This window comes from Spea bombifrons, chromosome 3 (assembly GCF_027358695.1).
Source record: "Spea bombifrons isolate aSpeBom1 chromosome 3, aSpeBom1.2.pri, whole genome shotgun sequence".
NCBI classification, from domain to species: Eukaryota; Metazoa; Chordata; class Amphibia; order Anura; family Pelobatidae; genus Spea; species Spea bombifrons.
In genome coordinates, this window is record NC_071089.1 from 69,112,890 (window position 1) to 69,129,300 (window position 16,411).

Genomic DNA, 16,411 nt, shown 5'->3' on the forward strand with positions numbered 1-16,411 from the left:
CAATACTGCATTTTTGTGGGTCCCACTTGTAAAATATGCACTTGCACCTGTGTTGTCCCCCTAGCTATTTTTTTCCAGCCAAACACATCTCTATGCATGTCATATACTACTAACCGCCAATCAGTTCCAGCGCTGACTTGGGATCTATTCAGACCCCCACGCGGGGAAAGTGCTAACATTGATTTCATATATTGAAATATACATTAATAGGATTTGGCAAATGCACAAACCTTTAATAAACATTTGCCATTACACTTACAGAATATTAACAGTGCATCTATACCGTATGCATAACCCACATGATATGCGTACGATCGGTGACCGTGAGCAATAACGGGAACTGTCTCCATCATAACTAAATTCATTAAGACCAACTATAATTGTGCATTTTGTTTAGCAATCTCAGATTCAAACTAAGCATTTTCAGAACATTTACACTGATTGACAGGCAAAAAAAAAGAAAAAGGTACAGGTAGGTTTCACACATCATGTATTTGGCATGTAAAATACATAGTCTCCTGACACACACAATATATATAATTCAAACACAAATCTAAACATCACCTTTTCAGCATATGTAATATACTGCAGCCAGAAGAACTATACCATGTAAAATTGTTACATCAATAATGTAAAAATGCCAATTGTTGTTCAGAGGTGTGTACTTTGTACAAATTCTTTCCTTTTGTCTTCTTATAAGCAGAGGGGAGGGTGGTTGGGGAAGTCATTTTGGCTTTATCGTGTTTGAAATGCAAACATAGGATAGCACACATTATATTAAGTAACTCTACTACATTGTAGGTATACCATACTCCCCCTTGGCAGTAGTCAGATGTTAAAGATAAGTATATTAAATTAGTAGATTCATTACTACATAGTACAGATAAAGCCAGCTTAGGGTGGCAGAGATTCTTGGGCAAACAGTGAGCACTAGTTAGGCCCATGCTGATTATATACTAATTGGATACTTTTTGTTTGGACAGATGGCACACTGGTCCTATGTCTGGTAACCATCATACACCTCCCGTTGAGTTCATCGAGGCTTTGCTGATGAATGCCGTGACCAGGAAAACTTCACCCAGAGGCTTCTGCTGCCTTTGGCCACTCATCTTTGTTTTCAAGGTCTACGCCTGTAGGCTCTTCATCGGCAAGCGTTTTTACCGCGTGCATTGCGTAGTTAATGCTTGTGTCATCAATCCAGCTCCACGACCCAGAAAGGGGATTGTACAAAATCCCCCTTAGTGTCTCTACAACATAGCCATCTGTTGGGATGATACAATGTGTAAAGTCAGGTACACAGGATATTTGATAAAGTATCAGTGTGCAAAAGGCAAAGGCAATACTTACTTGATTCTAGTATTCGTTCCAGCTCCACGGGAGGGATAAACTTCTCCCAGTCGTGAGTGCCCTTTGGCACGATGCCCATAATGTTTTCAGCTAGCACAATTGCTAATGCATATGATAGTTTGGTTTTGTTGATGGTGGTAATTATAAGAGACCCGCCTGGCTTTCAGAAACAAAATGATACATTCAATTACAATCATCTCTTCAAGTAGCTCAAGTGATTTGAAAAAATACTCTGCAAACTCCCAACATGTTCCAATCCCAAAAACCTGCTTATATGGATCAATTCTATCTTTATTGAAGCCACCCCTCTCTGTCTATTCCCCATAGAAAATCACAACTAGATTATGTCTCTTGCACAGTTTAGTGACAAGGATTCCTGGTCCAGTTCTCTTTCACTGACCATTCAAAAAGTACTACAAGAGATGTTCCTGCTATAAGACTATGTGTGTGTCTTATAAATGAAAGTAGAAGAAAATCAGGTAATGAGCTTGATGCTGGCTCTCAGTGAACACCCAGTCTTACAAGATCAGGTATGAAATCCCCTCTTCCTACTGTAAGTAAAATATACAAAGAAAAAAAATCACTTGCACGATCATGACCTACCTTTAAAATCTGGAAGCAGCTCTGGATAAAAGACTCAATATCAACCACATGCTCCAAAACCTCAGATGCCACAACTGCATCAAAGCACTCCCTGTTTCCTTCCACTAGTTCCTCCAACCAGCAGGACTTGTACTGGATCGCTTTGTCCAGGATCGGGTCAGAGGATTTGTGCATCTGGGCTGTTCTAATGTTATCCTCTAGGGGATCTATTCCCGTAACAGCGGCTCCTAGCCTGGCAAGAGGCTACAAAAGACGTCTTGTTAAACATGAGAAGGCGTGCCCTGTTTTAGTAGTTTCAATGCACACACAAAATGTCACAGCAATATTTTATAACGTATAAAGAGTGAACATCTATTACAGTATACGTAAATACGAGGAGAATAGTTCCATCAGCAAGTAATTTGACCAGCAGGTTCCCAATGACGCCAAAAATATATTTACATTTCTTTAATATTTTTGGAATAATACAAAACAAAATAAAAAAAATAAAAAAAAACATTTGACAAACTAGAGATAAAGTTATAAGAACAACAATTTCATTAAATCACTGCAGGAACCAGTTAATGGGAACAGTGCTGCCTAAACAAAGGCCTCCATACAGGTACTTTAATATCTAGGCTTCTGGGGAGGACTGGCACCTTTTAGCCCTCTCTTTGCAACATCCACCCCTCCACCTCCCGCAACCCCCCAAATGGCAAAAAAGAAACACACCCATCACTCTGGCCATGTGATGAAGGCTGCAGCTATTGTAATGCGGGGCCATGTTACATGACCCTGATGAGCAGTACCCTCTCACAGCAGGCCAGCCCAGTCTTAAGGGTCACACTAGGCTGGCCCCCCATCAACAACATGGAAAAGCCTTCTTTGGTGAAACTTGCCCAGCCCAGGGAGGAATTGCCCCCTGTCCAGCACATCACTGCTGATAATTCACTTGCTGTTTAAAGATGGGGTTCATCCTTACCTCAGACAGCAAACCTCCCCCACAGCCAACATCTAAAATGGTCACACCTGACAGAGGACATCCAACATCATGGTTAAAACTCTTGCTCATAAGTATATCTCTGTAGAGGAAAACAAAATCATGATGGCCCGACGCAATTAAATAATAAAGAAAACATTAATTCTAACCTTATTCTTAATATATAAACAATGCATAAAGGTTGTATCAGCTGCTAGATGCTAGTTGCAGTAGGTTATTAAATGAACAACGGTTTTATGTACTATATTTAATGTTTTCACGAAATAAACTATACCCATATAGATAGTGACCTATAATTACCCAATCTTTTTCACCAGTGTCTGTGCTGATGGCTGGAAAGGGAAAATGTGTGAACATGGGCAGAGAGAGGAACCCTGACTCATTGTTCATCTGCAGAACCTGTGACATCTGGAGCCATCCACACCATAAGCAGGCATGCAATTTCCTATGTTTGGTTTTTAGGATGTGTGTCTAAATTCCAAATGTTCTGGTACCTTACGAAGGGTACGCGAATGTCATTCATGGAATGGAGGGCAGAATAGACACCTTCCTCATCCCACCACTTTGCAGACCATGCCTGGAATTTCTTCATCTCCAGAGGATCCACATATTGTGACGTAGTGTGCATCTGGCTGACCAGACACCTACAATAAAACACATATGTTCACAATGAATAAAATGATTAAAAGTGGGGAACTATATTTAAAAAAAACAATAGTTTGTTAAGACTTGATAGAAAATGCAGTCTAATCATAACTCTACTTTACTTTCAAGGTACAGCTCAATAATGTATGCCAGTGGTATAAAAAGTGTTTTTTTTTTCTTTCTTTCAATGGAATAATGACAATTTTGTTTAATGTAGTCAAGTACAGTAAGATCGGGAGGGGGACAAACCGGTGTAGCCCGGTGTAACCTTGTAGACCACGTCCTTCCTACTGTCCTTTATCACTAAGTTGGCTGTAATTGCTGTCACGGGCTGTCATCTACAATTTTTTTTATACATGAGTTTCCCAATAAGCTCTTCCATTCAAAACAACAGTTTATGCGACCTAGCGTGTACCTATAAGAACGATGTGTCAATATGATCATTTACATTCCACTCGTTGCTTACCTTTAAGCCTTTTTAAAATGCTATTCACATTAAAAGACATAAAAACTTACAATTCTTTGTGCACTCCTAATAAACTGCTTGGCTCGGCTTTTGCGTTCGTACGACATGGTTTCCATCGAATGGCAGTTGGTATGTAAGTAGCTATAAAGAGAAAACAAAACCGGTTCCGATAACAAGCATTCTGTGTCCTGCCGTGTATTTTAATAGCATCTATGTCTTTAGTTCCTCAGATGCTATGAGTGAATTTGTACATTTGTGACAGTTTATGGTAAAGGGGAGGGGCTTAACTGTAGCCCCACCCACTCCCACCACTGTTCCCAACTTTTCTTATCATGCTCCACCCACTTTAAAACCTGTTCTATTTCCCCTAATGCTTAACTTAACCTTCCACTTAAGCCTGCCTAAATAAAACTGTAAATTACAGGGCAAGTGGAGCAGGGGAGGACAAGTTTCTTACAAATAGTTCCCAAAATATACCATAAATGTCATAATTGAAACATCTCATAATTGCTCTAAATCTTTGCATCTGCCCGTATCTGTACCCCATGCAACAACAACAAAAAATTGATTTTATCTACCAATAACGTGTACTTTTGGACTTCAAATTGATTAGTAAATTGACAACCTGCGTCCCGGGCAACATTCTGCACTGAAATCATTTCCTCTACCAGTTACTTTGGTGTCTGCTCTTGTACATTACAAAGTCTGTTAACCACTGGCAATAGCCAAATGTCCCTATTCAGGGGGGTCAGACCCACTTTTGGCCCTAAACCCCCTTTTTCCTCCCCTGATGTCCTCATTTTCTACTATCTCGGAAGGTTTGTTGGGCATGTGTTTATCCCAGTGTTCTAGTGCCCTGAAAGCTACAATAATATGTACAGAAACAGCAGAGGTGTGTTTATAAAGTAAATTGAGTGCCTTATTTGGTTACATTAATAACTTAATATCTATAGAGGTCACAAAGTCACATAACAAGTCCTAGTAAAGCCCCACCCCCCTGCCACGCCCCTTGAAACAAAGCTGTCCCTCTTTGGTCACATGTTGGGAGGTATGCAATAGTTTGTTACATTGTTTCTGCTAACAGGAGGAGGCATGACAGTAGATTTTGTGTGAATTACTGTAGCCTGTTAGGGACATTTGTATGCTTCAGTAGGAACGAGTCCTGTCAGCTGCAGTACTTATGACCTCTAAATATTCACCCCACTGCAGAATAATAGTCTTCCCAAACAGTAACTTTCTAAATGTATGTGCTGTGTAACATGACACCGGGCACTAGCGGGTAACGTGCTGTGTATCCCCCGCTTTACAGGGGGTTAGCATGGTCCTATAAGCACGTGACGTGGTCTGCACCCCCTGAGTACCCGGCCAGCTGGCATTACCTGAGCTGTACCCTCTCCGCCTCACAGCTCTCCGCGCGGAGAGTGCACGCAGGCGGCTCAGCATGGAAAACATTCCCGGAACAAGGTATGTACCGAAAAGGCAACCCCCTCAACCTGAAGCCGGAACAGCAAATCTCGAGCGCTAGCGCACAGGAAGCCGGGGATGATTTTTTTTGGAGCACATCCGGAAAGTTGTATCACGGACAGGAACGTTTCTACAGTGCTTTTCTTTATTGTAGAGCTTGTTGTGGTAATTACTATTATGCAATTACTCGCAATACATGAAGGTTGTGGGCATAAATGCCCCAGGCGTTCACACAAGGTATAAAAATGGATCTTTAGTGCGTGTTTATTTCACAGGCAACTATAACAGCGTGGGTTCTGCATGGAAACAAAATGATGCAAAATATGCAAGGGAGGGGGTTTACTCAAAACCCCAGAACGGGACAAAATACTGTTCTCAAAGAACATTCGGTGCTCTTTACCGGCCGTACTAGATGATGGCTATAGATATGTGATCGTGTAGGTAATGAGTGATTGTGTATCAAAAGCTCTCATTTACCCAAATAAGGAAGAAAAAAAAACTTAAAAAAAGAGAGAACCCCAAATCAATGGTAAGTTATATATGTAGGTATAGTAGATATGAAGTCAGTGGTTAGGCACAGTTTCAAAGAAAGCTTTTGCTTTTCTTTAATTGGGTATATTTAAACTGCAGCTCTTGTGGGGTGTTCCTGGTCTGCAGTGGTCAGTGCCTAACAAAAGTGGCCCAAGGAAGGATACGCCATGAACCGGCAAGAGAGTCACGGGGGGCCAAGGTTCATTGATGCACATGGGGGGGGGGCTGGCCCATGCAGTCAAATCCAACAGATGAGCTACTTTGGCTCAAATTGCTGAAAAAGTTAATGCTGGTTCTGATAAACACGTCTGAACATACAGCGCATCGCAGTTTGTTGCTTATGGGGCGGTGTAGCTGCAGACCAGTCAGGGTGCCCATGCTGACCCCAATCCACTGCCGAAAGCACCCACCATAGGCATGTGAGTGTAAGAACTGGACCACGGCCTGGTCTGATAAATCACATGTCGCTTTCCTGGAGAACACATGGCACCAGGATACATCCATGGAGGCTCCACCTCGCAGCTTACAGGACTTTATAGGACCTGTTGCGAACATCTTGGTGCCAGATACCACAGCACACCTTCAGAAGTCTAGCGGAATCCATTTCTCAACGGGCCAGGACTGTTTTGGCAGCAAAAGGGGACCTACGCAGAATTAGGAAGGTGGCCATAATGTTATGCCTGACTGGTGTGTATCAGAAAGAAAAAAAAAAAAATCTGTGTTTATCAATGTGTGTGATCAGCCAGCAAGGATCCCAACAGGATTTGGACAGAGCCTAAGTCCTACCGGCAGATGACAGCACCGACACCTACCTACCAAAAGTAAATGCCAGATCTAGTGATATGTCATTTATATAATACCAGTATGGCAGCACTGTTATACCCCATCAGTCAGCTGGCTTCTCCTGACCAGGCCATTCTTTTAAAAAGCAGAAAAAAAATCTAAATGGAACCCCTTTTATGTTGCTATAGATGTACAAACATATTCTAAATCTCCTGATCTGTGCTGATGACAATAACTTGCCCAACATCCATTTAACATGTTGGTCACAGGAAGCTTTGATGGATAATGTACTGGGTACACAGCCCCAACATCGTTCGCTTAACAGTGATATAATTTCCAAAATGTACCGTTTACTGTAACCTGTGCCCACCTATCTTTATATTGGCAAATACAAGACATCGAGTCTAGCGGGCTGAAATCAGACAACACAGGAAATGTATTTGATGCTGGCCTGGGTGTGTTTACGTTAAACTGTGTAATATACAGATCAAAAAAAAAAGTCCCATCACGTTGCAAAGTTTTATTTACAGTTTGTACAAATAACTTCCAGGAGTGTCCCATCTACATGAAAGGAAAATAAATTAACTCCCCGCCCCTTTCCACTTTAAAATTCAATTTAAGGACATTCTAGACCAGTGTTTTCACAATGCATGAATTTAACTCTTCCAATTGACTTGCAAGATTTTAGGAGGTTCTAAGCTTTCTCCATGTGTAGCATCACGGAAGCCTCATATGCAAATAAGCCATCCATTATATCTCAATCATTTCCATATAAGGCAGGCGTGATATACACGTAATTTATTAACACTTTATATAGATCTGACACGTGTGCACCCTACCGGGAAGTTAAAGTAAACGCTTCGTACTTTTGCTTTAAAGATACCAAGAAAAATATTATTTGCAGAACACCCACAGAAAACTGATTTCCATAAAAGCACACTGGTGTACCAATCCTGAAGCCTTCGAATGCTTGAAACTAAATCCACCTACAGCGGTGAAATGTGGAAGAATTTTTTTTTAATTCATGAAATTAAATTCTTGAAGGGTTACTGATATTTAGATTCAAAAAAGTAAGCCTATAAAATTATGGGCAGGACTCTCAAACAAAAATAAGCACAGTGCTTTATTATATCACAGCACGGTTAATGGTTATTTTAAGAACATTACAGCTAAAAATAAAGTTACTTATTACTAGTATGTTTTTACATCGGGAAGGCCTTTCAGTGGAAGAATGAAAAAATATGTACATATTTAAAAAGGAAAGAAATGCATTTTTCAAACACCTACGTAGCATAATGTGCCTCTAGAATGAGACAAGCCCTTAAAACTCATGGAATTTTTTTTGTTTAATCGTAATAGAGGCCATGGCCAGCTAATCATCAGCGCTTACGTCGAACAGGAGTCGATGACCTGCAAAACAAAAATAAAACCAATATCAGTACCGCATTGGACAAATTAAAAAATATTTCATTTCTATTTTTTTTTTTTTTTTTTAAAGTGCGACATTCTGGAACCAACATTTATTTACATTTTACAAGTTATACATGTACATATTACACATTCAATTAAGCAAGAAAATGAAAAAGTGTACTACCTTGATCGGGTCTTAGACTTGTGTTTGCGGCTTGCCTTCTTACCAGACCTTTGAGATTTCTCCATGGAACGTGACCGACTACGTTTTGATTTCTTAGACTTTTTATCTTTGAATACAACCGGTGATTCCGAACTGCTCCTCCCACTAGATGGGGTCCGTTTCTTATTCTCCTTGATAGATCCTTTTTTGCCATCTTGCCTAGAGTCCTGCCGGGACATCTTTGATGACGACTCGCTGCGGGAGAAGGTCCTTTCGCTGTCCCTCCTGCTCTTGGGCCTATCCTCTTCCTGACTATATCTACTAGACCTCTCCTCTTTTTTAACTTTATCCCTTTTCCTATCTTTTTCCTGCTCCTTTCTCTTCCTGTCTCGTTCAGCACTCCTACTCCTTGCCCTTTCTCGCTCTCTGCTACTTCCTTTAGGCTTGTGCCTGGTTCTACTAGGACTTCTACGCTGGTCATCACTCCTGCGCCTATCTCTACTTCTACTACGACCAGCATTGCGCTCCTTAGAGCGGTTTGTCCTTCCCTCCCTGCTGTGACTTTGATCTCTACGCCTTTCGCTCTCCACACTGTTCTTGCTGGACCTTCGCCTCTCGCTAATTTTTTCCCTGCTTTTGCTTCTTCCCCTTCTGTTCTTTCGCGTGTCACTCCTACTCCTGCTACGTCTTACTCTAAAAGATGGCGACCTGCTACGGCTACGTCTTTTCTTTCTTTTGGGCGAGTAGTGAAATGAACTATGGCTACTTGAGGAGCTGGAGCTGTATGAGCTAGAGACTGAGCTGCTGCTACTACTACCTGCACTGCTACTGCTGCTAGAGCTACTGCTACTTGAGCTCCTCAACTTACTGACAACTGGCTTATCCTTGTTTTCTTTTTTTATTTCAACCATCGGCAAAGCTTCACTATGAAATTTCTTTTTGTCGCTATCCACTTCTACCTCCACCTTCCTCTTCTCGTTATTTTCTACAGTGATAGATAGGTCTGAGTCAGGCTCAGTCACTTCCCTTTCTTTTGCTTCCTTCTGAAGCTTCTCCTCTGAAATTAAGAGGAAAAAAAACAATTACACACTGAACAAAATGATACTGTTCATATAAAACATTTGCGGATAAAGCTGACCCAATGCTGCCACATCAAGGAGCAAGTTAAACTCAATGTGAAGCAACTTGCAGAAATATGCAAATGTATTTGGCATGCTGGATGCTTTAACATTGAAACTCAAACATTTCAAAGGTAGGACTGTCAGTTTAACAGTAAATTTAATTTAAACAAACATAAATCTTGTATTTATTTCAAGATACTTAATTTAAGAGGTCACCTGCTAACATCAACAGCAGTCTGTGGTTGGGAAAGCATTATTAAACAAATTTGCGGCCCATTACAGTGAGCATTTTATTTATTCTGAGAGGACAGAGCGTCTCTGCTCGCCTCAATCCAGCTAATAAGCTAGTAAGGTTAATACAGTAAACTAGTAACCAAGAAAATATACCTAATGGATGGGGCAAATCACCCTAGTGGAATTCAGCTCAGTTGCTTGACACATTACCTTCAATTTGTCTTTCAAGTATCTGTTGTTCTTTTTCCTTCCTCCGGAAAGCTTCCTGCTTCTGTCGGATTCGGTGCCGCAGTTCCTCGTCATCCGTATCAGAAGACTCTGAGCCTCTTTCGCTGCGCTCGTCTTCACTTTCTGCGGATCCATAACCACCCAGTCCACCTGCATGCATAAAGCCCAATCCATCACCCAGCCAACAGGACACAATTCACAGCTTTCACCGCCACAGTCCCCACTCCACACAAATACTAAGATTCTCACACACGGCTCGCGCTCAAGGGATTTGCTCCAAATTCCCAAAATGGGAGATCAGCGAGCAGAGCGGTGCCGTTAACAAAATACTATCAGCACAATCAGAAGTCTTATACCAATAAAACACAGCTTGGATCAGACTACTTCCAGGGTTGAACAAAGCAAACTATATCGATTTCGTAACTTCAGAATGGTTGGAAAGCAAAATTAAAATAGCAGCCATTTTTGGTAAATCATGGCAAAAGAGCCGTTTAATTAATTGGTAAACAGTATAGTTTTGTTTCTATGAGCCAAACCGCTAGCTACATAAAGAGCCACGTGAAGCCCAGGACCAAGGTTTAGGGTCATTTAATCCAAAAGAAAACTTGTGTATAAAACCGCAACCAGATCATTTCAAATATTCCCACAAGAGATCCACTTAAAATGGAATTAACTACCAGCTACATTCACAAAGAACTCTGAGCCGCAGAGACGGCTGTTAGTAAAACAAATCGGACAGGAATACGCGGAGCCTGTGATGAGGCCATACAATAGAAGTAGTCAAATAAAGATGATTTTACTATCAATAAGGTGTTTTAAGATTCCGGTTGAAGCCAAATTAGGCAAAATGTAAATTCTGGGTTTTTGAGGAGCATTTAGCTACAGATTCCTGATAATAAGCATTTCAATTTTACTGTTACTTCTGTTTTATTGCTTTGTAGACTCCCTCCCTCATGTACATAACACCATGTGTGCACATGTTACCTTCTTTTGTAGAAGTGTTTCAAAATAATTCTTGACACATTAGATTTAATGTATAAATTCCTTTATTAGGAAAACAAACAATATATATATAAATTCTAGCCCAAAGGGGCAATTGTAATCTCTCATTAAATCAGAGTAGAATTCAATCTCTCGCTTGGACAAACTTACACTGAACACACAGTTATACAGTCGTCTAGCTAATTTGTCTGCATTGCCGGTTTAAACGTTCCGGTAGATGCATTACATGCACACACTTTAAAGAGACGGAATCATCCCCAGAAACCCCCACCCCGTCCAGTAATCGCGGAACATACTTACCGAGTCCAGTAAGGGAAGCCAGTGCACTGGACTGTGCCAGCTGCCTTGCAGGAGCTTTGTATCACATCAACAACAGGAACAACATGTTAACACACATAGCCACGACCTCAAAGTCATGAGCCTCTATGCAAAAATTATTACTAGTGCTGCTATTTGGGGGGAGAGAAGAAAAGTTAAAGTGCAAAATCCAACATTAAAACAAGATCTGCGGAAAATCCAAATTTGGCAACAGAACCAAAAGAACTAAATAGCATGGAATCTGCTGAAAACTGGACTACAGCCACACTAGAAGTGAAAATAATATACAAGAAGCCGAGAGACACGGCAAGTGACTACTTTCTATGTCAGAAAATATTGTTTTAGAATCTTGGAGATCTCTATGTATTCTAAAGAAATAATACATTCTAACAGATAGAAGTATTAACTGCACATGCACTGTGCTTTACTGCACCAGGGGGGAGCCAACAACTTAATTCATAAACAATAAGGGGTCGTTCTAAATCTGTAAATGGAGAAACTGTTGTGACATCCAAAATAAAAATAAAGAAGCCATGCTTTCTAAATAAAAACAAGAAGCTACCTTTCGTTGCTTTGCGGTGGGCCTCTTTAGCTATATTAAAGATTTCTTCATTGGTGACATCCAAAAGAATTTCCGTTAACAACATTTTTGTCAGCACCATCTAACAAAGAAAAGCACAGGGTAAGTGGCCAAGAAGGGCGTCATGTAACTAACAATCCAAAGCATTTTAAGCTAAAAAGCTGTAGTCAAACTAAAGATTAGAAAAATACGTGCCACTTGGTAAGCCCGCTCTTCTTCTGTCATTTCGGAGTCGCTGTTCTCCTCCTGTGGGGCTGGTGAAGGACTGCGGCTCTCTCTAGCACTATTCTGGTCCTCCTCGTTCTCATTGTTTTCATCATCATCTTCTTCGCTGTCCTGTTTAGTTACAACACAACGAAATTGTTTATTTGAAATGCTTCACTCCACCTCATGCCATTTTTGGAGCCCCGGCTCTGTGTGCAAGGACACGCATCCACTGTAATTGTGCGGCTTTTTGAAACTCACAAATTTGCTTTTTTGCGGTAGATGAGGACCACCTCCATCTGCAGCATTAACGCTTTTCTCCTTTTTCATCTGTGATCGCTGCTGCTCTAATCTCTCTCGTTCCAACTTCTTCTGTTTCTCCCTTTCCATCTTTTCAAGTCCTTCCCGAATCCACGCAGGCAGTGTTCTCCGCTTAACAGCATCTGAAAAAAGAACATGTGTGCACATATTGAACAAAAATGTAATTCTAGATCAGTTACACTGGACAGTTGGTAGTTAAGTAATGCTTCAAAATGGTTCAAATTGCCACTGCTCCATCAATATTGTTGTGGTAAAGATAATGCTAGGAAGCATTAGGTAAAAATGACCTAGGTTAAACCCCATCTACAAACATGGGTCAGTGAAACAAATCATTTAGACATACCAATTTGTAGAGGCTCTTGTTTGGGTGGCACTGGTATAGGTGACCTCTGTCGTTCTCGGAAGGATGGTCTCTCTCTCCGATTTGGAGGGGGAGCTGGTGGACATGGAGGTCCAGGTGGTCCTTGCTGCCAGTATGGGGGATGGAATCCTCCTTGAGGTGGGCCATACCCAGATCCATGCTGAAAAAGTAAACGGCACCGAAATCAAGACCACGGGAAGCCGCACACTATAACTGCCATCTATTGAATTCAAAGTCTAGACAATACTAAATACATTATTAAAAGCCTTTATATCAATTTGTATGCAATACACTGCATATGAATGTCAATCTCACTCCACTATATTCCGTGCTTGTTTGTATATGTAAACATATACGCAAACTAAATAATATAGTATAGTCTACATCAAGTTAGGACAAGCACATAGTGGTACCAGCATCTAACATTTGTACATGGGACAGATCAGCAACTTTATACCTAAAAACAGTCGGCTTAATGGTTCGCTACAAAGTTGCCTGTCTGGTGACATTTTCAGAACCGTACAGTTTTGTGCAGACTACCTGGTAATCATACTGGTTTACAGGTGGCATTGGAAAGTTATCTGGCGGCCCCCCAAAGCCATGATTGTTCTGGTTGAACATATGTCTGTTGTCAGCTGTAAACTCTCCGCTGTCCTGGCTATTGTTGTCTTCACTTCCAGGAACTATATCCATTGGGCCTGGAGCTGGAGGTATCCACGGCTGCTCTGGAGGAGGAGGATGGTGTGGCGGTGGCTGATGATGCATTCCTCCCCATTCTACAGATATGACACAAATGTTAAGGTTCACCTTACAAACAGGTTTCACAGAACAGCAGCACACATGAACAGATATTTACCAGGCGGCCACATTCGATTAAAATTGGGCTCCATTGGAAAATTAGCATGATTGTTTGGGCCTGGCTCAAGCGGTGGTATGTCCTGTCCATTGTGCATCATGCCTTGGGGCTCCACCACGCTTTGTCCTGTAGCTTCGCGTTGTGCAATCCATGCTTGTGCCAATGCAGCCCAGTCAATCTGACCTAAGACAAGAAAATATATCTTAGTACTAATGATATGAAAAGACCATCATTCTCAAACATTTCTGGGTACCCTCACAAGACCACATGGAGAGGGTTCTATGCAAATCTTTTTTTCCCATTAACATCAAAAGTAACAACATAAGACACAATTTTGAATGTTCTAAAAACAGCAGTTCAAAGAAGACAGTCTTGATTCAAAAATAGATTTTTTTTTAGTATGGAGTCACCTTTGCAACTAAGGAACTGTTCAACTGTAATTTTAACGTACCGGGAGTGTGGTAGATAAAGGGAACGGCCTCCCAGAGGTGGTAGACTTTACTACAATGATGGAATGTAAATATGCATGGGACAGGCATAAATCCACCCTGAATCTAAGTCAAGACCAAGGACTGATTAAGGCCTGAGGTCCTTACATCAGGAAAAATGGGCAGACTAGAATTGTTCTTATCAAACTCTACGCTTCTATGCATTGAAACATACCAATACAAAGGTTATCCAGGATCTATTGTGATCATTCCAACATGACAGAGAATGTACTATCGGAAATAAGCTAGAAAATACAGAGACTGGTAACCAAAGCGGAATTGCGTACACAAGAAAAGAAATCGGATGATTGCTATGATGCGAGTTTCCTATAATCACGTGTAATTAGAACACGGACATGAAGATGCCACATGTTCCAAGGATCCATTTAATCATTGAATATAACTTAGTGTATTGCCTTGCAAAACATGGGTTAAGACTCTTACTTGGATCTTGTTGATGCTGAAACGATTCCATCCATTGCTGCTGATTGAGTGGCCATTGCTGCCAAGGTTGTCCACCTTGATCCCACATCTCTGCCGGCTTCACCTGTAGTCAACGACACCATCAAGGTTTATCTAAACTGCCTTTCTTGAAAGGGTATTGATATAAACGGTTTGAATAACACCCCTAAATGAAAAAAATGTGGGAGAGGTGCATAAACTTTTTTGGGCCAAGATGGATTTCCAAAAGCTTGTTGAGTGCTCAATTACACAGACATCCATAAACCGTTGAAATCAGCGCCCAAATCATATTTCCCTTTAGCTTAGATGATGGATGTGTGATATCCCCTGCAACAGATCTAAGCAACAGGGGGCATTCAAACATGGTTTGTGTAGATTTCAGGATTCACAACAGGTTGTCAAGGCAGCACTTCTATACTTCAAAGATACGCAATAACAAATTCCATATAGAAAGGAATGCGAAATATTTCGCAATTTACCAATTCTTACGATCTAAACACAACTGGGTCTCCAAGGTGCGACTGCCTACTCGGCACAACGCAGACCCATCCTACTGTTATAGTATATAATGGTCAGCTACATGAATCGACTACACGGTCGCTTTTGGATGGAATGCACCGTTGCCTCAGATCTGCAGGGGACGGTTATAATTCCACGGGACTGATCAGCTTGTCACGCCAGATTCCACGTGCAGCGAATGGTGCCTGCTCGCAGCCTCCTGCACGACGCGGCTGCTGGTGCACACAGATAGCCATTCATCTCTGTATGAGAGATCGGTTCTGGAAACCGCTGTAACAGGTCGGAAGACCGCGCTTGCATGCCAGGCCTAGGGGTGGCTATAATACTGAAGCCCACCGCGCCTGCCGACTGCCCTTCGCTCCCCCGTACTTACATGCGCAGCGTGCAGAATTGTTTATCTCCTTCGGCCCTTCACCCGCCGACCCCGAGGCTTAACTCGCTTATTTAATTTTATTATTTTTCTAAGGCTCGCTTCACCCACAACCTCCCTCCTCTTCACACTAGCAAACAAAATGGCGTCCGGAGGAGCTCCGCCGGAAGTAATCTCTAGCAAGCCCTACAGAGGAAGTCACAGAGACTTGGCAAGCTAGACCCTGACGTCATCAGACCGCGCCGCACGCTCGAGCGGGGATGCAGGCTGAGTTTCCGCAGTTTTCGAGCCGCCCGGTGTTCTGAGGATCCAATACCAGACTAGACAGAAAAAAACATTTATTTGTTTTAAAACACTCTCTCCGCAAAAAAAAAAAAAATAGCCGCTGTACCTGGGAAAGCGGCGCGTCGGGATTCGTTTTTAAAAGCAGATTAACTATTGCGCGCGGGCTTTGTTACTATTAGCTCTTAATAACATCTAGAATGCTAGCGGTGTGAGATGTTTCGTAGTGTCTGTAGAATGTCAGATCGTTTTGATACACCGATTTGCATTATAAGGGAGTTTAAATAAAAAAGTAGAACGTACTTTGTTTATAATTTTATTGTTAACTTATCACCATGGCAACAAATCAAGTGCACCAATCAGCAGAAGCGTTACTTGGGTAGTTTTGTTTATAAAACCACTTTGTACCTTTTGTGACAATGGCTGTTTTAACATTTTTTGGGTGTTTTTGTTAACTGTAACTCTCACGATGTGATAGCACCGCATTGCAGGTTACAATAATCAGCCAGCACAGAGAGCATTCCTTAAATGACAAACACCACTACACACAGTCTGCGACAAGTCACCAAAGATAGACATCCTGATCTTCCATATAGTGGCAGGGAGATGTCCCTGCCGCTGCAACAAAGTCAGGATGTAACTGTACGTTCTAAAGGGCTTCTTGCTCCATGGAA

At 41.6% G+C, this 16,411-nt stretch overlaps 2 protein-coding genes across 2 annotated transcripts; both read right to left on the minus strand.

Annotated features, from left to right (window-relative positions):
- Window positions 1-212: 212 nt before the first annotated feature.
- Window positions 213-5,553, minus strand: COQ3 (coenzyme Q3, methyltransferase). The gene is made up of 7 exons (XM_053458606.1): window positions 5,420-5,553; window positions 4,091-4,181; window positions 3,424-3,573; window positions 2,912-3,011; window positions 1,951-2,193; window positions 1,348-1,507; window positions 213-1,262 (listed from the first exon to the last, which is right to left on the minus strand). Exons 1-7 carry the CDS (start codon window positions 5,490-5,492, stop codon window positions 1,075-1,077), a joined length of 1,005 nt encoding a protein of 334 aa, XP_053314581.1. The 5' UTR covers window positions 5,493-5,553; the 3' UTR covers window positions 213-1,074.
- A 1,770-nt stretch (window positions 5,554-7,323) lies between these two features.
- On the minus strand, window positions 7,324-15,621 carry PNISR (PNN interacting serine and arginine rich protein). Its single transcript, XM_053458596.1, has 12 exons — window positions 15,459-15,621; window positions 14,549-14,651; window positions 13,617-13,799; window positions 13,301-13,536; window positions 12,743-12,920; window positions 12,340-12,521; window positions 12,070-12,210; window positions 11,857-11,956; window positions 11,277-11,330; window positions 9,957-10,124; window positions 8,413-9,448; window positions 7,324-8,228 (listed from the first exon to the last, which is right to left on the minus strand). The coding sequence occupies exons 2-12, from the start codon at window positions 14,634-14,636 to the stop codon at window positions 8,198-8,200; spliced, it is 2,397 nt and encodes a 798-aa protein (XP_053314571.1). The 5' UTR covers window positions 14,637-14,651; window positions 15,459-15,621; the 3' UTR covers window positions 7,324-8,197.
- Between the last annotated feature and the right edge of the window lie 790 nt (window positions 15,622-16,411).